Genomic DNA, 24,197 nt, shown 5'->3' on the forward strand with positions numbered 1-24,197 from the left:
TGTTATCATAAGCGAAGTGGATCGTGTGAAGTATGGTGAGGCTTCGAATATTTTAGACTTGATATGGCTATTAAGTGAAAAAGCTCCTGTGTATTCTCTAGAGAGAAAAGGAACTGCCATAGAAAATACAAACCAATGTGATTGATAGGTGGAGTGTGATAAGTTTCTTGCTGGAGGTTGATCTTGCACAAGATAAAGGCTTTAACCAGATTGAACAAAAAGTTGGGTTTTTTTTAAGATAAAAATTGTATTCTTGGGGCAAGATGAACTGTTACATAAACTTTTATAATTAAATAAAAGCAAGATTTCTTCAAATAAGGGATGTGTTTTCATATAATAAAGCTGTGCTGGTAGGGTAGGGTGATAATGAAGAAAATCTGCTCAATCTAACAAATGGCCAGAATTCTTTTAAAGCTTACAGTGTATAATCTCTAAGAGAATAGAGTGGGTTCTAATAAAATTGGAGGTCCTCTGCTGTTGACGTTAAGGTATGGTAGATGAGCTACTTTGCCCAGTAAAGAGCTGATCGTTGAACTTCAGACCAGCAGTTTTTATATAGGGCCTTTTAACTACATGAACCTGAAATTAACTGGACAAACCAGTGTGGTCTTTCTAACTTCCAAATTCATGTGCTGCTTCAAGAAGGACTTTCTTAAACTGTAAATTGTATATAATCTGCTTGGATTGTAGGAAGACTTCTTCTCTAGCACCCTTCTTTCCACTCCTCCTGGCCAATTATATAAATGAAATGCACCTATGAAAACAGTTTCTTAGCAGGCCATGGGTGACATTGTCAGAGATCTGAAGGAATAATGACTTAAAATAGATGGGTACTTGCAGAAATGGTACCATGTTATGATAGCAGTATTTGATGACTCATCTAAAATACCAAGCTTCAAAGGGTAAGTGATCACTTTCAAGATGGATAAAGAAGAAAGTTCCCTGATGGTTATATTATTTTCTGTTCTGAACATTCCAATTTTTGTAGTATAATCCAGTAAAAATACTGGGAATATTTTGGTGTGTCATGACAATACATCTGGTTCTGACATGACAGAAAACAATTATTTTCCTTCATCCCAAATCTTACATCACTGTGGTGTTCATCATTGGATAGCCTATGAGGTCACAGTTCTGTTAATAAGTGGGCATAGTGTAATAAATTTGTCCTGGGTCATGTCTGTCTTGTTGTCCGTGTGTTTATGTTCTTCTCCCCCTACCCAGAATTTGTTGTGGATGGTTACTGATAATGAGCTATGTTTGTTTGAATTAACTTGACTATGTAGGTACTACAAGCTGGTGACTGCCTCCATTCTGCCATACTTTACTATAAGCACAGGAAAAGCATTGGAGGGTTTTGTGCACGTGCGTATGGTGAAGATCTGAAATCTTAAGGTAGTAAAAAATAATGAGGTAGTATTACAGTGCTTTGTGGCAAAATAAATTAGAGTTCGTCAAGCCTCTGGTTTTATTCACTGTAGATTAGTCTCTTAGAATTTGAGTGAATTCTGACTAAGGTTTAAGGCTTGAAGGTGTATTTCAATAGCTTGCAGTAGGGTAAGAAGTTTTATCTTGGCTCTATTCCACCTTCTTCCCCGCCCCCCCCTTTTTTTTTTTCTTACAAGAGTGGTGATGTATTTGCTTGGTGAGAGATGATGGCATTAATTGGGACATGCACTAGCAATTGATTTTCTGTCTATACATAGCTCTGAAAACATATGTATAGCGCTCTTTCTTTTTCTGCATTACTTAAAAAAAAGCCCCACATTTCACTTGATTCTCAGATTTGGTAACCACATCTCTTCTGTGTTGACAGTGAAGGTCACTGGAATATAGGATAATCGGGTAACTTCAGTTGTTTTCTGTAAGTTTGGAGATGTCATAGCCCATGAGGCAGCTGAGGTGGATTCTTCACTTCTGGGCATTTTTGCCTACATTGATTTCCAGTTGCTACTCTACCTGGTCATAAGTGTTTAAAGAAAATTTAGTTAAGAAAACCACCCCACCACCAAAAGCAATTTTAAGTATGAGAATATCTAAGTGAGGATCTTGATCCCAGGTGGTGGTGTCCCCTGTGTGTTTTAGACCTAGTTCGAAACACACGAAAACTGTTTTTTTTAGAATTATCAGATTACAAGCATAAATTATCTCTATTATGCTAAGGATTTGTTAGCGTATGTGACACTGCAGTTGGTAGTGGAACAACCCTTAACCTGTGATAGAGAATTTACCTGCACTAAAAAAGTTGATTGTTTCCTTTCAATTACTGTGTAGGAATTGATATAATTTTTTTACTTTTTCAGAACAGAAGTAAATGGTAAGCTGATGTTTCCTGTAAGTTGTAGATGAGGTTCTACCCTATGAGTAGAGTAAACTATGTGGTGGCAGAATGAGTGCTCACTTAAACTGTAAGAGGGGATTGGGATTTCTTTTATGCCTGCTACTAAAAATACTAAAAATATTCTATACCTGCTTTTGGTTTAATGGGTTTTTCTTGCTGCTTGTTCATGAAAATAGTATGTTGTTTCCTTAATTTTATGCATAGGTAGTGATATAGTTTGACTTCTGTGGTATTTGATAAGAAAACACTAAGTGTTTAAAAGAGAAAAGCAAGATAGCCCAATGGCTATTTGGCCTGATTGCTTTCCAGTTCATTGTATTTGGCGACTCGTGCAGTGGGACCAAAACACAACTTTTGCTGCCTAGAAGGAGAATGAACTGTAAAAGGTTTAGGCACTTAAGAGCATGCCAAGATGTTTGATGTTAATTGCCAGACTGCTGTAGTGAGATAAAATTTAAGAAGTTAGATGAGGACTTGGTGCCAGTCCATACCGTAGAGATGCCCTGTAGATGCCACTTCATCATCCTGAAGATACTGACTTTATCAATAAAAGGAGCAAATTCAGATTTAAGTCCATGATGCTGTTCTGAAGTCCTTTTTATAAAGTACCCCGTTTTCCATTGGAGTCTTGTTAGTTTTTCCTTGGCAATCTAGTGTTTGGCAAGGATGTTTGTGTTAAAATATGTTGCTCTCAAAACTGTTGGGCTTTTTTAGACTTCAACTAAGATACTGCACTTTGTCAGATGGGAGGAGTGTATTTATTAGACACTGTATGTGCTTCATTGCAAAGTAGTCCGTGTTCTTGTAATTTTGACATTTTTGGAAGGAGTTTGCAATTATTCATTATGCAAGTATTGAAGAAGGGGTATTTTCCTTCAATTACCTAGTCACTTGTGGAAGATGTTGGCTATATTAGGCTATAAAAATGTATTACTATGAATGGAGGCAGCTGAGGTGCAATGTACATCTCTCCTATACTTGGTTAGGTGTTCTGCCCTACTTGGTAAGAGGAGTGGGGACTAGTAATAACTGGCATACAAGTGGGATTGGCATATTGACTTCTGCAAGTCAAGCAGATTGTAGCTTTGCTCTACAGTTAAAAACTGCTACTGATTCTTTTTAGTTTGCTACTTAACAAAAGAAAGGAAGAACTTTTAAAACTGACACCTGATGGGTATAGTATCTTCTGGTGGTCTATTAAAATGAGATGGAAATGGTTTCATATACTTATTGTGAATTATTAAAATCATTTTGGTTTTTAAAAAATACAGTATGGAATTTACGGTATGGTTTCTCTTGACATCCTTAGTTTGTTTTGTGGGCATTGAAAGTTGTTTTTTTAAGTGCAACACAAAAATGAACAATGGGCTGTAAGAAATGCTTGAAAAATTCTGTAACCAGGTTTCTACTGAAAGTTACAGCAACTGGACTCTGACAATATAGAGCAGTAAGCAAATGTAGATGGCATTCAATGAGTCTGCCATAAAGTGAACCTTTGTCACCTCACTGAAGGTGATGAATGATTTTTTTTTTTTAATCACCAATTTAAATTATAATGTTTTTGTCAGCTTGTAATATTTTTAAGTTCAGGCCTTAAGATCACCACATTCTTAAAATAAGAGTATTTGAAGTTAACAGCTTTTAAAGAAGATTGAATGTTTTCTTTTGTGTGTGTAAAATAAAACTAATGCAATTGCAAGAAATAAAAGGGTTTTTTTCCTTTCTTTTTAATACATGATGTAAAATTGCCTGGTTTTAAAATGAACTGTCTCAGTCTTCTACTTTTTTGTTTTTTTGACAGGGTTTGTGGATGCACTTAGATGTTTGCAATGAGCACTGTGGCTGGCATGCCCCAGTGTTTTGGATACCAATGCATAGGACTCCGTAGTAATCGAATTTATCAGAAACGAACGTCATGAGCATAGCGATCCCATTGGGGGTTGACACAGCAGATACTTCTTATTTGGAAATGGCTGCAGGCTCAGAGTAAGTATGGGAACATAATTTGTAAGTCCTACTCTTTATTTTTTTTTCCCCCAAGTATTTTTTTAATACAGTTGGAGAGGACTTAGGCATGTCTTCAGTTTTATTGACTCTCTAATTACTTAAATCATTAATTGTCGCTTTATTCTTCAGTCAGTCTCATCTTCTTCCTGTGTTAGATTCATTTGGTGCGGTAAATTGCAAGAAAGTCATAGTAATTATACAAGGGTACCTTTATTTTTGAAAGTTGAAGGCCTAGCTTAGTTGTCTTATATGACGTCTTCACAAAGGTATTTTATATTGAAAAGCTAGTAGAAATTCACTTGTTAATCATTCATTTCAGTTAGTAACTGTAGATAACTGTGTATAAAGGATTACAAAGAGCCAATGAAATCCTGAGTTCAAGAAATTCTTCCTTTGCATGAAATAAGCGTAGTGAATTTCTGGGGTTTGTATGGGGGGTTTTTTTGGGTGGTGGAGTTGGGTTTTTTGTTTTGGCAAGGGGGTTGGTGGTTTTGGGTTTTTTGGTGGGTTTGTGGGGGTTTTTTGGTGTTTTGTTTTTTGTTTTTTTTTCCCCCCATCTGGTGGTGTCTGTATCTGTAGAGTATCAATAGGCTAGAGTTTAGATATTGTTGATCTCCAACGGGAGATTTTTCCTGTCAAACAAGCATCTTTCCATATGTGTAGTATTGTCCTGGCTGTCCAGTGTTAAGAGAGGAGAAACAGCATTTTAGACAACTTAGTTCTTTGAGAGGTAAAAGACCAAGATGGTGTTACAGCTTGTACCAGTGTACATAGGTACATCATCCTGTTGAGCTCTGTATATTTCAGAATAGTATCTGGACTGTTTTTTTTCCTGTTTTCATGTTGCTTTTGTATTAGTAGAATATGACAGGTAACTTCTTCGGGAGGAGATGGGTGTCAAAAGATACTAAGGGTCATGTTGAAGATCAAGAGAGTTTGTGCAAGTGACAGGGAATCTTGTATACTACTTCGCATATGCATAGGGGAAAAAAACCCAGTTCGTTTCTTAGCTATAACAAAAAATGTTAAATTCAACATTTATATTAAATTGTTTTTGGGGTTTCGCTGGGTTTTTTTTAACCACTTGAGGTGCTGTTACTCTTTGCCTTCCTCTGAGCCTTTCTGTAGTAACATTAAAGACTTTCCTTATTTTTGGTTACCACAAAAATACATTTGCTTGTTTTAGGTATTGAAACAATGGCTTAGGCTTATTTTACATACATGCTTGAAATCTTTCATGAGTCAAAAATAAACTTCATAAAGTGCTCCTTCATTTAACAGGTGCATTGAATAACTAATGCAAACTTAAATAGCTTACATGTGGCCTTTGCTTGAGAGTGTATGCTAAATAATATTAACCTGTTTAAGAAGCGAGTGGGTTTTGTTCCGAGCTTCAAAAGAAGTGTTATACACTGTGAGCAGAACTCTTGAACAGCTTTTTAAGGGGATGTTTCTCTCCTGTGCTTTCAGTTATACATGAGGCTATACTAACATAGCATCCTTTATCTGAAGAAAACTGAGAATTGAAATTTGAAGCTTTTTGTCACATTAAATTTTTAAAAGTTGTTCTGTTGTTCTGTTATATCATGAACACCGGTTTGCTTGGTGCAGAAAATTTTTTAACTTGACCTGTTCACAGCTCCTCGTTACCTTCTCCTGTGGTTTTCTTTTGTGTTTAGAGAAGGTCATGATTCGTGAGGTTGCTGATGTTCCTTGCAGACACAGCATGCCATGCTGAAATTAAATAAATATAGTTGTCAGTATAAACAAGGTAGACTTCACAGTATGTTATTTGCTTGAGACTGGTGCATGGCAACCTAGTTAGGAGCTGCTTTTCTTCAGATGTTAAGTGACTGTTAGCAGAGTAATTCATACCAACTCTGCCATGCTTATGATGAAAAATGTGTAGTTGTGTGATTGGCTTATGCTGATTTAAAAGCCATGTCACTGTCTAAAGTGTGACACAAAGGTGTGTCCCTAACCTACCAGCTTACACAGTTGTAAAACTTTTCTTTCATTATCTGATTTACATGCTTTTTGTATGTTTTCTTCCAGACAGTAGCGTGTTCGTTATAAATTGTATTGATAGCAATCATAGACTGTCTTTGAGCAAGTTCAAGGGTTTTCCCAGGAGGGAGGAGTTGGAATTTCTTCACTGTGACCGACAGGGCTGATAATGCTTCATCAGTTGCTGAAGCATCAGCCAACATAAGAACAGAGGAATGGCAAACCTGATGATGTAGGAGGAGCAGTCCAGGAAAAAACTCAGAGCTTGGTGCATTCTCTTAGTTCTGAGAGATTTTTCCTTATGCTTCAAACTAATGGATAAGGCTATTAAACAGGTGGATAGTTTATGTGTCTACATAGTTTCACATATTATTTTAATAGTTGTAGCAAATATCTATGTGGAGAATAACTGTAAAAGGTTTGAACACCTTAAAAATTGGGTGAAATAGTCTGTCTCTTCCGTTACTTGTACCTAAGTGAGCTCTCCAGTGGTGGGTTAATCTTCATAGTGCCATAGTAGTCAGAACTCATCTATTTTGCCTTTATTTGTAAAGGCTTACTAAAGATGAATGTGTGACTTATTTCAAAGACCTTGTAATAGTAAGCAGAGCCAGCCATTTTGGAAGGTTCAAAATGCACTTCCCGATTAAGAGTGTTAGTCTAGCTTAGAGCATGAGTATAAGATATACACTGGGAAATGTCATTGATGATACTCCTCTGCTGGTTTTAGTATGTGTATGTTTTTTAGAGAGAAGGCTTGTATCAACCTAACAACCACGGTATGTGGATCATTGTATTGAGTTCAATGTCCAGGAGAAAAGATTATCAACAGTAGTCTTGTTCAAGAGATTTATGATTTGTATTCTTAAATAAGTACTTAAGTATTTAAAAGGAATGGGGCGGGGGAGACAGGACTTCTTTTAAAAGAAGAACTGACTGTTGCTTAGGATGGTTGATAGTTGATTCCCTTAATAAAGATTTAACTGTAAGCTTGTAGGGATGGAGTTTTTGTAAATGCTCTGATCTAATGTGTGCTTATTTAATTTTTCACTAATGCCATCTGCTGGCAACGTACAGAATATTTTTCAGTTTGCATTGTACTTTTAAATATGAACAGTAGGAAATGACCCAGAACATGACAGTTGTTTCACTTGCAGAATGAAAATGATTTGAGGGTTTTAAAAAAATACGGGTATTTTTGCCGCTTTTTATTCATTTGCAAAAATACTATGTTCCTGTTTTCAAGTTACAGGAATATCTTAAATCACTGCAGCCCAAGAGCATTGGGAAGGTTCTGTTTGTGGTGCTTTTTATTTTCTTCCTTGTAGATATTTTGCACAGTTTTTGCATTGCTAACCACAACATTTAATGAATATATATCATGTTTTAGCAAAATGCTATGGTCACTTTATCATGGTAATATTTGTTTTAGGGCATGATACTAGGATTTTGGTCTAACTTCAGATATACTTATTGTGATGCGAACATTTCAGTTTTGATGAAAGCTAAAAATACCATAAATCTCTCCCTTCATTAGATACTAAAGCTACAGATGTTTGAGGTGAAGCTGAAAAAGGTGGTACGTTCAGAAGACTGACAAGCTTAGTGCCCCAGTCTTTTCTTCCTGAAACTTGCTTTTTGGGATGCCCTTAAGAATGCCAATGGTGAGATTAGGGGAGGTGGCTATAATTACAATAGCTAGTGCCTTGCTAATTGAGCCCTGCTACTTGAGTTAAAAAAAAAAAAAAAAGAAAATTAAATTTAATTTTACATTCAGTGGTATCTCGGGCTTTACTGTACTGTACAATTAAATATTTTACCGAGAAGTATTCCTTCACAAAACTCTCCAGTTCTGAGATGTCTATTTGAGAAGAAGGCCTTGACCTTTGGACAAGTGAGAGTATAGAGGATGTGTTTTCCGTTTAAGGTCAGGGTCATGCGCATAGCGGGTAGAAGAGGAGTAACAAGGAATTCGGTGACAGGCACATTAAAGTGCTGGCAGACCTGTCTGCCAAAGTTAGAAAGTTGTGTGCAGTTCTGTGGAGAAATGATACTCATTCTGTACTGCTTATGGGATGAATATAACTTTTCTGTTGACTGTAAAGGAAACGTATGATGATTAACTTCAGTGAATACTTCACCTCATTCTCATATTTCTCAGTCTTCTCCACACTGTTCCTCACTCCAGTCTAGCATTTGAGTGGATAAATGGAACAGTAGCAGTTACATGCAAAGCTCTGGTAAGCATCTGTTATAATTCAAAGAGGTATCAGTGGCCTCTGTGGATAAGCATTTGAAAAAAGCTTTGCTGAAAACTGGTTCATCTCTAATTTGGTATTTATGTTAAAACTTTTTTTAATACAAAGATAAAATTGTCTTTGTGTCTTACCTGATTTTCTCCCACCCTTTTTACTGGCTTTCCTTGCTCAAGTATAGTTGAGGATAAATGCATTTGCCCTATTTTGTTTTTGGAAGCTTAATGCTTCTGCTTCCCATAACTGTTATGACTCTAAATATTAAACTTTGTTCTCTTAAATGGTTTATACGTTGCCAGAGTAGGTAGAAATGGACTTAGGGAGTAGGGTGTATTGTCTTGCCTCATGTTTTGCAAAAGATTTAGAGTACCTTCTTAATTTTTGTACTCAGTTGATGAAATAGGCATTACCTTTCTTAGCATGTTTCCATTCTGATATCTTTTACTGAATGCTCCCATATTGAAGTATCTGGTATTTAGGTTGTGGTAATATTTATTTTTAATGAAGGAAACTCTCCTAAATTAATTGTGGCATTGCTGAAGGATGGATTGTACCTGAATTATCCCCTCCCCAGTGCTGTATCAGTAAGCCTTCTTCCTCTGAAAACTGCATATTTTCCATATACTGAAGCAAACAAGACCTAGGCTGAGCATTGAACACGGAGTGCACAAGAGTAACTGTGCTACTGCTTTTCCTATTCCATAAATGTTGAAGAGTAGCAGTAGAAACAGTACAGTGGGCAAGTCTCTTGAGCTGGAGAAAGATGAGTTAATTTCTTCAATAGCCATGATGGATGGATAGTCAGTGCCTCGTTCATTGGTGTTTTGATTGGCTAGATCATCAGAAGGATTAACTGGATCATATTAATGGTATATGATTGCTGCACAAATGCATTATGTCAGTAAATAGTTAAAAGCAAATCTATTGGAAAGGCACAGCTTTTCCAACTTTCATGTGTGTTTTTGTTTTAAGTTGTGGGTTTGAACCTGGCAAATTCTGAACTGCTTCTAAAAGATAAACACAACAAACTGAATAAAATTACGTTCAAGCTGAGAAGTGGTGTAAGAGAATAAATGAGGATTTTTTTCTGGTTTACGAGGTAATGAAGGGCAAGTGTCAGAGTTGGGTTTTGTCTCATGCTAGTTAGAAGTTGTATTTCTGATGTTAGTACTTCACGATTTGTGCACTCGTGTTTGCTCGCTCTCTAAAAAAAGGCAGTGACTGTTAGAGACATTAATGTTTTAAAGGTGTTTTTTCTTTGGACCCTAGAAACTAAAGTCTTCACCCAGTAGTGCTTTTAATGAGTGTTTCTTTTTAAACAATTTTATCATGTAGTAACCTCACATGGGGAAAAGCTAGTAAGAAGAAATGGGCCACCAAAAATATTAGTAGGATGCTTTCAAATATATATGAAATACTGTAGTTTTCAGAAAACTAATGATTAAGTATATTCTTGCAAAAAATGTTACCAACAAATATAAGTTACTGGTGTCCTTTTAAATCAAACTAGTATCACTTCATGGCATAACAGAAAAGCCTGTAGTTAATATCTTAGTATCTAAGAAAAAACACTGATGTGTATTTTAACTTAAGATTCAGAAATACCAACTTCATTCAAAAAATCAGTTCAAAGAATTATTAAGATATTTGTGATGGGGAAGTACACTTCATGCATGATAAAACTGAATTTAGAAAAGTGCACCGGGCTTGGTTTGGAATGCGAGTCAAAAGCCACTTCAGGTTTAGATACTTGGTATTTTGCCCTGCCTTTCAATGTAAACTCCCCGCCCCCCCCCAATCCAAAATGGAAAAAAAACCGCAAAAAACAAGCAAAAAACCAACCCAGCAAACAAAAAGCAACTTTAGTTATCTCTCTGTTCATGTGAAGTTTGTCCTGGTGTGGTTGAATCATATGGTGCAATGAAAAAGCTACAAGTTGCTGACTAAAAGTGTGTCAGTCATGGGAGTATATATATCTGGTTGCATGCACACACACACGAATATAACTGCTGAGGGAAGGTAGTGAAGGTAAAATTTCTTCCTATTTTAGCATTCCTTTCTCTTTCTTGTCCTTCATGTGTGGTTTAGTGCATGTAGACCGTGGTTTGTGTATTAAAGAAGGCCTTTCACTACAAAACCATCTCTCACAAATTTTTATCATTTTCTTTCTATTGAAAGATAAATCGATGAACTGCCTTTTTTAGACAGATTTGTGCTACTGATGGTTTCTCTTTGTAGAAGCAGCACTCTGCTGCCGCAGGTACTGGTTTGCACAGATGGTTGCGGCTGGCACAGAGCTGACACCATTAGGTGTCATTGCCAAATGCAGTGGGATTGGGGGTGGTGATGGTGGTGTGGGATCGCACCAGTTTGCTGCCCTTTGAATTACTGCTCCAGTCTTCTGTTGTGATTCAGCTGAAGTCCCTTCTGCAGTTTCTGTTATAGCTGATGTAGACTTGGGCATACAGACCAGTGACTCCTTGACAAACTGTGTAACATGCTTTTGTGTCCCTGGTTTGCAGTTTTATGTCATGTGATTCAGCATGCAGTTTTTTGAGAAAAAATTCTGTAACTCTACAGAGGCATAAGTTCTCTTCCACTTCAGAAGTGTTGTTCTACATGAAAGAACAGGGTTGGGTTTCTTTTTTTCTTGGGGTGAGGGGGCAGTTGGGTCTGTGTGAGCTTGTTCTCACCCCTCTCTGTTGTATACACCTTTAAACAGGAACAGCAGACAATTAATTAGAAGTTGTGCAACAAGTACTTGTAATTTTATTAATATAAATTACATAGTAATTGTATGTATTCTTCTGTCTTGCCTTGCAGACCAGAATCTGTAGAAGCTAGCCCTGTGGTAGTTGAAAAATCGAACAGTTATCCGCACCAGTTGTATACCAGCAGCTCGCATTCACACAGTTACATTGGTTTGCCCTATGCAGTAAGTTTCATGCTAAGTATTCTGTATAAAATAAATTATGTAAAATCTACCATTCTTAACTGGAAGAACTCGCGATTCATGCTTATACTTTTATATATTATTGAGTTTTGGTTAAGTTGACTAAAGATAGTTGGTTAGAAGCAGAGTACAGAACATAGTGCACTTATATGTAAAACATAGTTAAGAAGGTAAAAAACAAGGATGAGCAATGACAAACAAAATTCTAAACTGTTACTAAAAATAAGTCTCTGAAATTCTTTACAAAGTGAGTTCTTACACTTTGGCTTAAATAACCATCAGTGTACGAACATTTAAGAGCTATAACTTATCTTTCAACAAAAATCTAGGACCATAACTATGGTGCTCGGCCTCCTCCAACGCCTCCAGCTTCTCCTCCTCCATCAGTGCTTATAAGCAAGAATGAAGTAGGCATATTTACCACTCCCAACTTTGATGAAACCTCCAGTGCTACTACCATCAGTACGTCAGAGGATGGAAGCTATGGAACTGATATTACCAGATGCATTTGTGGCTTTACACATGATGATGGATATATGATCTGTTGTGACAAATGCAGGTAATGAAAATTAAACTAATTTAAAGGGTAAAAATTACTCAGAAAAAATGAAGCTGTGCTGAAAGTAAGTGTAACCAAATAGTGTTTTAAATTATGTTGAGTCATGGGAAATTTCCTTCCGTCAAAACGGTATTTGAAGGTTGTATGTCTTTCTAATAGGCAAGGTAGTTGGTTAAGGCCAGTGAGTATTTTGTACTTTATTCCAGTCTGTCTTGACTACTCACATTAACTTGTTCATGTGTTTACTTGTGCATTGTTGCTTAATAAGGTTGTATCTTTTTCCCCTCTAAAAATGATATTTCTTTGGTGTTTTGTTGAAGTTGTTAATATGGTGAAATAAAGACCTAGGGATTGTTTTTTTTAATCTGCATGCACTGAGTAATAAAGCATATTGGTAAATTATGTATATGTAAATCAAGTAACTTGCAGGATGCAAAATAATCTGAAAGGAATGTCTCAAATATTGACTTCTCTGTGCATGATCTTTCTGATAAGAATGCTTGATTTTCAGAGGACATAGTTTTAAGAATTTTAATAACTATGAAAAGACTAACCAGCTTCTTGCTGGAGAAGCTGAAGTTAAATGTTTGAAATTCTGTGTTCATGCTTAAGCACCTGCTTGATGATAGTAAAATAAGCAGGTGCTATTGAATGTTTGGACTTGGAAAAACGGGCTTAGAAATTTTTAGAGCTGATATACTTAACAAGAGAAGACAAATCTCATGTTTCTGGACTTTGGTATTAACATGTATTTTTACATTCAATACGCTTAACAAATGCTGCTGAATTTATTAGAATATTGTGTATATCTAAAATTATTGTTATGGCTAATTAAAACATGAATTTGAGCTCCGTTCTTTGGTGTGCTTATGTAACAAGCTTCTTGTTAATTTTTGATGGTCCTTGATTCTGATAACCTTTTCCCTTATTTTGAAATGTATTTAGATGTTATTTCAGCAGTGGAGCTGTAGGCAGTCACCAGTTAGGTAGAGTCTGCTTCTTCTGAAGAAGAGATTCTCTGTGAGGAGTTGGAGTTGTGATAAATTCTTAAGTGGGAAGATGACAACGATTTCTGTGTCCCAGTTCCTTCTAGCAATGTGGGGATGAGCATAAACTACTGTCCTAGGTTAGCCTTCAGTCTAGCAAGCAAGCAGCCTCTCTTCCCTGAGTGTGGGAAGTAGTTGAAGCTATGCTGTCATGTGCTACCAGTCATATGGGGTGTGTGTATAAAAACATACACATTCTATTAAAAATACGTAAGTAAATAAAATCATATATTTGTGTAGATGTATTTTTACATAGAAAAATAATTTTATGTATATATTTATAAAAGGAAAAGGAATCCTTTTTAAAAACAAAACTCCTGTTACTATGTAAAGCGTAAGTCTTGTTGCTGAGGGTAATTGTCTCTATCTTGTTCTCTATTATGATAATTTACCATTTTTTATTTCCAGTGTTAGAGAAAAATTTCCAAGAGGGAAAATGAGTCTAAAGAAGCAGAGAGACACCGGGAGACAGCCACAAGATTGGAGTTACAGTGATCAGTGGAATAGAAAATCAGCTAGCAAAGTGGTGGCGAAGACAGTGATTGAAATGTAGTTTTAGGCAGTATTCAATCTGAGTAAAGATCATGATGAAAAAAAGAATGGCTCGCTCTCTCTCTGTGTGTGTGTGTCTGTATATTATGCACACAGTATTTAAAACTTCACTTAAAATAAATTATGTTTTTGTTTTTCTTTTTTTTTTAAAGCGTCTGGCAGCACATTGACTGTATGGGGATTGACAGGCAGCATATTCCTGACATATATCTGTGTGAACGTTGTCAACCAAGGTGAGTAGTTTGGTTGACTTGTGAACTAGAATTGAGTAGAGAATATAAAAAGAGGAGGTACTGGAACAAACAACAGATAAAACACAGATCACGTAGCATAATCCTGACAATACTAGTCAAAGGAGCTACAGTTCTGACACAGATGATCTTACCAGTCTCCATTCCCTTGTTCACAGTAGTCATTGTTTCACCTCACTAGACAGCAGGGATAAACCCTTGAAACACTTACCAAAATAGCAGTGATTCCTGGATCCTTTCTCAGGATGACCAGTACATCGACAATCCATTCATGGCTGTCATAAATTTAGAACCCTTAGCAGTGTTTTCAGGACAGCTGCCCCACCAGTACTTCTCAGTGGCTTTTGTTTTTATGGCCCAATTGCAATATGCTGCAGTGCTCACTTGAAAGATTTCTTGCTCTGGAATGAGTATTTGTATGTTCCTCCTCAAACTTGAAGTCATAAGACATGACGAGGGCATTTTGTTTTGACTATGTGGTGGGTAGATTATACCTGATTGTCATCATCGTTGTCCTGTGATGTAGCGCATGAAATGCTACCTGTTAACTTACGTTGTGGATTGTTAATTAAACAGTGAATAAAAGACACGCGTGTTCAGAACCATTTAACTGCCAATAAACGATTCCTTAATTTCTGAGAAATAGTTTGGACTTTGTTGTTGTAGAATATTTGGTTTGTATTTTATTGTGACAATTGTTTTGAAGACTCTGCAGGAAGATGTTTTAATGCCTGCTTATCTGTAATCCGTGGACCAACTGTGAATCTTTCTTCTGAGCTATAAAGTTTTGTTACATTTTCAAGTGCTTTGGATGCCTGTATGTGCTTTGTGTTGAGATGGAACAGTGCACAACTGCTGGTTTTCTATGTATCTAAACATTCAGGTAGTCTACTGTTTATTCTGTAATAGTCAATGGAAGGTGATAGCTATGGAAAGGTCTGGTTTAATACTTGGGTGTATTGATGCATAAGTGTGAAGAATGGAATAAAATCTATTTTTTTAATTTCAGGAGTTTAGATAAAGAAAGGGCAGTGCTGTTGCAACGAAGGAAAAGGGAAAATATGTCAGGTGAGTAAAGCTTAAAGACTCTTCCTTAGTAAAGGTTATAAAATAAGTATATATCAACTGTATAGGCTTAAGAGCATATACACAGTTCTTGCAATTTTGATAGCCTTCAGCATATAAACTGAAGTTCGGTAAATCAGTGCCTTTTACTTGACTTTATTGTTACTAAGATAACATTATATCAGAATCGTTGTAGTTCCACGTGTTTTATTAAAGGTTGTACCACTGCCTTTTTTCTTATTGTGGAATAATTCAATCTGAACATTGTTAAAGTTTCATAATAATGAATGTAGCTTTTATAATAACTAGACTACTATGAGAAAGCTAGTGAAGATATGATGGAAAAGGTTCAACTTTCTTCAGTGACGAGATATCTTTTTGGAAAAAAAAATATTTCACAGGTCTCACTTTTTTTCTTTCATAGTATAGACTGCGCATATCCTCATACTAACTTCTTAAAACTCTTCCATTGCAAGTGATACACCTGTCTCTTAAGAATTACATAATTGAGATTTAAAACAATCTAGCATAGTTTTGAGAGGGAATACTAATTCTGATTTGTTGGCAGTAGATTTGGATGTGTGTGTTGGTTTGTTTTGATGAGGAGAAATTGCTGAACTTTGATAACACAATTACACGATGTTTTGAGGATTTTTGGCCTCTGATAACTTAGAAACTTAGAGTGCAAGTACCTATTTCAGGCTCTGTATTTTATGAAATTAGTTCTCCTGTTGTTGATAGAATTTTAAAACTCAGCCAGCCTAGCTTGTCAGGAGTTCTGTCCAGATATTACCAAAATGTGTTATGGGTTTCTTGATTGACAGGTGATACTTTCAAGTTCTATTACAAAAGTGATAATTTGGGAGGAAATCCTCCTCCTAAAATTAACATGTTTTACTTTCAAATCATGTCTTTGAAATACTGGGGTATGTGCAAGTGTGTGTGTGTGAGGATTTTTTTAAAAAATACCATGTAGATAAGGTCCTGCTGCCTACTTCATATGCCTTCGGAAAATTCTGAAGTGTGTGTGGCTTAATAGTGCTTCTTGGTGCAGCTGACACTTTCTGCTGTCCAGTGCTAACCTGCCTCAAGTCCATAAAGGCATTAATGACTCACTTAAAATGACATGATCAATTTTTGTTTTGTCCGTTTTCATTTTAACAAAACCAAACTTACTTGGTAAGTTTTGGCTGACCTGCTAGATAGTGCAATTTTTTTTTAATTTAAAATTAATTTTTGCTGATTCTATTAAAATAATAGAAGTAGTACATTTATAATTCATTTGGAGTTAATGAGTTCACTGAGTGGTATGATGATGTGAGAATTAACTTGAATTTGCATACGGCATAAGGGAAGTTGATGGTCTGAGCTATGTAAGTCATGTCATAGGATTTTATAGCCACACTTTCTGATCATTGGGACAGCAATGTGCCCTGGTGGCCAAGAGGGCCAATGGTATCCTGGGGTACATTAAGAGGAGTGTGACCAGCAGGTTGAGAGAGGTTATCCTCCCCCTCTACTCTGCGCTGGTGAGGCCTCATGTTGTGTCAATTCTGGGCTCCCCAGTTCAAGAGAGACAGGGAGCTCCTGGAGACAGTCCAGCGGAGGGCTACGAGGATGATTAAGGGGCTGGAACATCTCTTGTATGAGGAAAGGCTGAGACACCTGGGTCTGCTTAGTCTGGAGAAAAGGCTGAGAGGGGACCTTATTAAGGTCTATAAATATCTGAAGGGTGGCTGTCAGGAGGATGGAGCCAGTCTCTTTTCAGTAGTGCCCAGTGATAGGATGAGGGGCAATGGGCACAAACTGCAGCACAGTAAGTTCCACCTCAACATGAGGGAAAACTTCTTTACTGTGAGGGTGACGGAGCACTGGAACAGGCTGCCCAGGGAGGTTGTGGAGTCTCCTTCTCTGGAGACCTTCAAAACCCGACTGGACGTGTTCCTGTGCAACCTGCCCTAGGTGATCCTGCCTTGGCAGGGGGGTTGGACCAGGTGATCTTCAGAGGTCCCTTCCGACCCCTACCATTCTGTGATCATTCACTATAAACTTAAGACAAGAGAGAGAGTCAAAATCTTAGCAGGAGCTGAAGAGATTTTTACCTTGGAAGTTAGCGTTCAGCCCTCCTTAATCTTGATGATCAGTCTTTTAAATCTGTTCTTTGTGTTCAATAGGGAAAGTACTAAATGGTAAATCTTAAGTATCAAAACAGTAAAAACAAAGATGAATTCTAGTCCTGTTTAGTCTAAGACTTGGTTGAAGTGCAATATTAATCACTATGATTTATGATACATAACTTAAAATGAATGTGTGCTTGCATCTCTAGGTAATTTTCATCTAGCCAATGCATTTGCTTGGCTATATGTGCTTTTTTATGTTGACTGATATGATATGATTCAATCAGACTTAAAGTAATTCTGGGTATGAGCTGTCTGCCATGAAACACTAGTAAAAATGGCCAGTTTTCATAGATGAGTCCAAGTAGGAAAAGCAAAATTAGTATCAATTTGAACGTATCTGTTCAATGTTTTAAGTATTGAACAGCAGCAGAATGTTACTTGAAACTTAACTTATTACTAAGTTACAGGTGTTTGATTAAAGGTAAGATTGCATTATTTGGATGTTCTTTGAGTAAATACATATATAGGGCTTTCTTCTTAGGCTTATGATTAATAGGGCTTTTCATTTAGATATGAGAATACTTTACAGTATAATGTTTTTTATTGTAAAGATTTCTAATTTAGCCATGTTGTATCCAAAGCTAGACAATGGGGAGCAAGTAGTAGATCAGTTGCTTTGCCTCAAGAAAAAAGCTTTTAAGTGAACATTTCAGATGATAGGAAATTTGGTGAGAATCTTAAACTTTTATGTGTAAACACATCGCCTTTTTTCCTGACAACTTTTTATAGCCCATTGTTCTGGGGCCTGTGGTTGTATGTAGTGGTGTTGGTTTCGTCATTCTGGTGTAAAAGTGTAATTCTGATGCAGCTTACTGGGCATTGCATTGTTTACTGTGGTTCAGTGCAGTGAGCACCTTTGTTAAGCCCATAGTCAATTGTATCCTGAACGCTTTGGCTTTGGTGTTTTGTTGTTTTTTGGGTTGGTTGGGTTGGGTTTGGTGGGGTTTTTGTTCGTGGGTTTTTTTAATTAAGATATGGTGTCTAGATGTGTAACTTGTTCAAGGATGTTGCTTCAAGCTGTCTGAAATAATTTGCTGCTTATGGGAAAATGAGTCCGGGCCCATAACTTCTTGTGAAATTTGGAGTTTGTATCTCTCCTTCCAAGATGCAAAATCTTCCTTTAGTGTACTCTGCTAAGGCTCTCCAAAGTGAAAGCAGGTTATGTAGGTTAGGAAGGAGTGTCTCAAAACAACTCGCTGTAATTATACATTCAGCTGAGATAATTACTCTTTACAGTAAGTTAGGGCACAGTGTAGACAACAATAGTGAAATGTTGCTTCCCTAAGGATGACAGTGTTTTGGGGAGGGGGGAGGTGTTTGGCTGTGACATAGTGTATGGACGACGAACATTGACAGTTTCAAGAGGGCCTTGGGTTTTCATTTCTCAATCGTTGGTTATTCTGCTATTCATTCTTATTTGATTAGACATTTCTCCTTTCTATGTGTTTTTTTAATGCTAGTTCAGAAAATAGTCCCAGCAGAGATGTAAACAAATTCAGGAAACATCATCATCTCCTAATATGTAAAATATAATTATGTGCCTAATAAATTGTTCAAAAGAACAACCAAGATGGTAAAATTGGATTGCTTACAATGCACAGAAGAATCCTGTTAAGGAATGTTGTGAGCAAGAGAAATCCAGAGTAACTAATAGCTGGTGTTCTTTATTTAGTAAAGAAGGTTTCAAGAATTAGGACAGTTGAGTGCACTGATTAAGGCAACATCCTTCTGAGCTCAGAAGGAATGTTTTCTCTGCTCTCATTAAGTATTTGTAAAGTCTGTTTCTGTGTAGTTTCAGAAAAAGTCTTCCTTAGTGTGAGGTATATTTACTGAAGGCAGAATATTTGGAAAAGCTGCTGAAATCCAAGAAGTCTGTATTGAGCGCATGTGAACAGCAGTTTCCTATCTATGTGCACTATCTCTCTTCCGATCCTTCCCATACTTCACAGCCTTTCATCTTGACGGAACTAGGGTAATCCTGTTTCAGGTCAGGAAGTGTATTTGTCTGACATAAATGCTGATGTATGCTAAATTTCAGGCTTTGACTTTTAGGTCTGCGGGTGCAGCACAAAGAAAAAAATATCTGTCAGTTTGTGTGTGATCTTGTTGTAACGAGTAAAATAGACTTCCCTTTTCCCTGAGTAGCAGAATGTTATTGTTACGGGATTTTGAGGAGAGAAGGCTTTTGGCTAAATGGATATATTTATCCTGAAAAAGGCACTTGACACTACAAGTTGCAGACAAAAGAGTTGATTATGACTGAGTAATAGGGCCTCAAGAAATGCTGGGCAGTCACTAATTTTAATCCCCTCTAGAATACAGTCATCTCAGAATTCTAAAGCCGTATTACAAGTAAAAGCTACATATAAAGTGAATGAGTTAACAAATAATTTTTTCACCATTTTTGTTCTGATTCTGATTTTGATTATAATGGAATATGATAATGTAATTCCATTCAAAGAATGGAATTAATCTGCTTTCTTTTACTTACCTGGCATTACAAACATCTGTTAATTACCAGCTTCTCATTGGTCATTCATTTTCATACTGTTGCAACTGTTGGCAAATTTTGTGTGTGAGTGCTTGAAGCATTTGTCAGTACACATCTTTGTTTTTTAAAAGCAGGTGTAGAGTAACTAGTGAATGTTCTTTCTACAGTATTTGATTGTTTACTGAATGTTCTTTGTTTTTTAAAGATGGGGATACCAGTGCAACAGAGAGTGGTGATGAGGTTCCTGTGGAACTGTATACTGCTTTTCAACATACACCAACTACAATTACTTTAACTGCTACAAGAGTTACAAAAGTCAATGATAAGAAAAGGAAAAAAAGTGGAGAAAAGGAACAGAACATAGCAAAATGTAAAAAAGTAAGTGAATGTAATTTTTCTTTTTATAACTCTTGTCTTATAAATTATAGCTGTGTGACACCTCTTACCAAGAGACACTGGTTTTAAAAATCAGGATGTTGTTGCTAATAGTATTTTACTACCTGGATTTAGGTTGAAATGTAATATTCTGCAGCAAATGATACAATCTTCCCTGCCTCTTCCCTGCCTCTTCCCTCTCCCTCCATCTCTTAACTTCAAGTTAATATGTAACTAGCCATGAAAGCTCAATATTATAATAGAGGCAGAATTTGTGAGGAGGAATTGCATTTACTGGACCACTTGATATCATTAGAGGTGGGGCAGAACAGACTTTGGGTACCCAAAGAAGAATTCTCTGTAGGAAATTGTTCAGTTGTGGTGGTTTTAAGTTCAGAAATTTTTGCTCTCAGTTGTTCTGATGTAACTTCATGTCCATTTATTTGAGTTGCAACTTTATGAAAGTGTGCTGTCAGAAAGTTAGCTACTAAACTACTTTGGTAAACAGGATATTGACATCATACTGTTTAGCTACAGGTGTAAACAATAAAATTTATGTGAAGACAAGTATAATATAGGTGAAGAAGTAAAGTACATGGGATTTCCTAAACTAATGAGTTCTTTCTGCAGTTCAGTTTCACTGTCTTGGATGAGAATTTTGCCTTTTACAAATAGAAGTAAGGATTAGTTACCAGTATCTCTTTGAAAATCTTGAGTAAAGTGTTGCGTTTTGAATGAATGGTTCTGAATATAGATTTACTACCACACATTAACAATTAACACCATTAACATTATTATGTTATCTCCCAACGTTGTGTGACATGATTTAAAGAAGGAGGTTTTGCTGTAGAATGGCAAACTTCTTCAAAAAGTTGACATTATAGGACATCTGTGACACCTTCTTCCCCCTCCCCTCTTTCCACAAATAGTGTAGCGAAGGATGTGGGCAATTTACAGATTTACCTGATGAGTACGGGGTGTTCCGTAAGTGACTTTACGGTTACTTTGCCTTGAATTCTGGAATTTTAGAGAGTCATGTTGTAATACGGGAGAAAGGTTAAGGGTACATGGACCACTAGCTCTGACATCCCGTATGCCCTTAGCTTGGATGCTGAATCGTTTTTTTAGATGTATTTTGTGAGGTGTAACCTGTTGCCTTCTTGAGATTTCAACGTAGCTTGTTCTGTTGTTGTCTTGCATGTTTTATTGAGAATGGTCCACACTAAAAGCTGTTAAGTCATTTATAGATTTTAAAGTCTGTAAGAGATTTTGTATTTCCTCCAAAGAATATAAATATCTAATTTTGTTTCAGGCATTTCGAGAAGGATCCAGGAAATCTTCACGAGTAAAGGTAATGTGATTCAGGTTTGGTTTTTCTTTTAAACCTTAATTGGCCATTACTTAACTAACAGGAAGCATCAAGAGTGCAATTGGGGCTATACATTAAGCACTAAAATACTCTAATAACTAATGTACTACGTACGCATCATAGTAATTTTAAATTAAGCTATAAGCACTACATTTTTATGTCCCTCAAAGCTAACCAAAATAGTATAGTGCTAAATTTTTATTCTGAGAATACTTGGTTTTCAAGAGCCACTGGAGGAATTAGGGTTCATTTGTGCTATGCAAGGGAGTAAAGTTGAGTGCACACCTCATTTGAACTTAGTAGCTCCAGCTTTTCATAGCTCTAAGCAGCAAAAGAATGAAATGGCTATCTTGCATTTGAAAGCTAAACTAGTGATTCTGCACTGTCATAACTCCATGTATCTGGCAGGACTCTACTCACTAGTGCTGGCATAGTTTAAGGAATTGTGTTGGGATATCTGGTTTGTAAGATTTAAGTGTTACAGCAGTCTTTAAATTTTTCTGAGAGAAAAACATGCATGGTGTAAAAGTAGGTATTTCCCATAGTTTGTTTATCCTTGGGATATATAAAAAACAAGTGGAACACAATTTACACTTCAGGTGTGTCAGATGTGACTTGCCAATAGTGAAGAGAGAATTGGGAAAGAAAATCTCTGTTTTGTGGTTTTTGAATGTGGTGTTTGTCTGGTTCCATTATGTGTTTTCATGGTTTTCTTAGCATCACACCTTTTATTAATGCTGTTTGTGTGTATGGTTCTCTTGATGCACGAAAGTAATGTAATCAGTAACAGGTAAACTGAATTACTGAACTACTTGCTGTTTTATTAATGTTTAATAGTGTCTCTGCTCAGGTGGATAGAAAAGGGAGCGTTGGTTGGCTGCTGCTGTCCATAAGGAGCATTGGTTGGCTGCAGCCTGGCTGCTGCTTGTGAGGTCTGGAGGTACAACGGCACTTTCTTTAAAAGTGAAAGGATCTGAAGCACTGCAGGAAAAAAAATTGTTCAGTGAGGAACAGATGAGGGAAGAAAAATGATCTGTGCAAAGCCTGTAACATTAGAGTCACAACCTTAATGTAGTAGGTGTAGGATTAGTAAAGTTTAGTAAGATGTGAAGTAGAAAAAAGATACAGCATGACCTTTGAAGTTGAAAGGGGAAAATCAAATCTGTGTATTACAGGATTAAAGCTGGAGTTCTTTATATCTGCATATGTTCACAGAAGTTGAGTAGGAAGGGAGATCTGACTCTCCAACTCCTGCACTCATAGATTCATGATGCAGTGCAGTTGTGGGAGGAAACAATGTCAGTTTCCATTCTCATACCACTGTAAGCTAGAATCCCTGTTAAAGAGGGAATGTATTCCTGAACTTGAGCAATATTTATGAAGTGATAAAATTCATAAAAGGACAAATGTAATGCTACTGAATTCAACTTGATGCTTTTAAGTAATGCAGAATTTTATACCAGACTTTCTAAAAAGAAAACCACCTTAAGTCAATGGCATACCTTTGCCCTTCATTTTGTGTCTTCTTGTAGACTTTTTTTTTCAGTATCTTTTTCTTACCTTGTAATATCTGGTCACTTTAATTTTTAGGGCTCAGCTCCAGAAATTGATCCTACTGACAGTTCGAACTTCGGCTGGGAAACTAAAATCAAGGCATGGATGGATCGTTATGAAGAAGCAAATAATAACCAGTACAGTGAGGGTGTCCAGAGGGAGGCACAAAAAATAGCTCTGAGATTAGGCAATGGAAATGACAAAAAAGAAGTCAGCACCAGCAATCTGATTTTCAAACCTCCAGTAGAGGTAATGAGCTGTGCCATGCTGTGTTATTGCATGCTGGTTTTGTGCCGTTACAAAGGTATACATTTAGATACCTTTAAAAAAAGGGAGACACACACAACTTCACATTTATTTTCTTCATCTTGTCTTACCAGATTGAACAGAGTTTTAACAGCTTTTTCAGAATTTGTAATTGATTTTCATACATCCTGTATCACGCCTGATTATGTTTACACTTGCATATCAGTTCTCATAAAATAACTAAGGTGCTAGTCTGAGCCTGAACATTGGGTTCTCCTTAGACTGTCTTTTGTGGTGGTCATAACACAGTAAACTTTGCTGCTCTGTCTCTGCTCTGTGAGGAGTATCAGGAGTGGTTAGAGTAGATAGAAGCATTGAAGTTGGAATCTTTTTTTTTTCTGCTACGTGTATCAACATGTTAATTGTGGACATTTTTCTTATGATATGGTAAGTCTGGTATTCATATAGAATACAATTTCATTTACCAGCTCATGAAGAATGTTTCTGATGGTAGGTGATAGTCTGATACTGATTTTTTTTTTTTACTGTTGTGATCCTGTAGTTTCTAGTTTATGAAGAAATTGTGCACTGTCTCTTTCTCACCTTAACATCAGTTAACTTATCAGCTTAAAATTAGAGCCATATAACAGACCTTAGTGTTTTGTAGCAGAGATCTTGGGGAGTAGTTACTGTAGCAGATTAATAGAAGCATCTTTGCTTCTTTTCCTCAAAGAGCATCATGGCATATGGGACACCCTCCTTAGAGGAATATCCCTGCTTACAGAACCTTTTGCCTACATAGAGGCTACTTCCTTTTTTGATTGCCGTTGACATTTATGAGGTGTGAGTTCACTAATTGTCAGGGTATGTATTTGTTTTTAATTAAAAGCCGTCGTTCCATCTAAAGATACGGAAATAAGACATTTGGAAATTCTCTCAGGATTCT

The 24,197-nt window shown here is 36.6% G+C and overlaps 1 protein-coding gene across 2 annotated transcripts in view; it reads left to right on the forward strand.

The window, feature by feature from the left end:
• Positions 1–3,601: 3,601 nt before the first annotated feature.
• KMT2E (lysine methyltransferase 2E (inactive)) overlaps positions 3,602–24,197 on the forward strand; it is a gene marked incomplete at its 3' end in the record, with an annotated part of 44,303 nt that continues 23,707 nt past the window's right edge. For both annotated transcript variants that reach the window (XM_082012391.1, XM_082012392.1), the window contains exons 1-8: positions 3,602–4,327; positions 11,434–11,545; positions 11,893–12,122; positions 13,873–13,953; positions 14,981–15,039; positions 19,913–20,085; positions 21,395–21,433; positions 23,042–23,254. In XM_082012391.1, coding sequence (XP_081868517.1) covers positions 4,257–4,327; positions 11,434–11,545; positions 11,893–12,122; positions 13,873–13,953; positions 14,981–15,039; positions 19,913–20,085; positions 21,395–21,433; positions 23,042–23,254 — 978 coding nt within the window. In that variant the 5' untranslated portion in view covers positions 3,602–4,256. The remainder of the gene's footprint in view (positions 4,328–11,433; positions 11,546–11,892; positions 12,123–13,872; positions 13,954–14,980; positions 15,040–19,912; positions 20,086–21,394; positions 21,434–23,041; positions 23,255–24,197) is intronic.

The sequence above is a fragment of the Phaethon aethereus genome (assembly GCF_964289735.1).
Source record: "Phaethon aethereus genome assembly, chromosome: 1".
In the NCBI taxonomy this organism is placed as follows: domain Eukaryota; kingdom Metazoa; phylum Chordata; class Aves; order Phaethontiformes; family Phaethontidae; genus Phaethon; species Phaethon aethereus.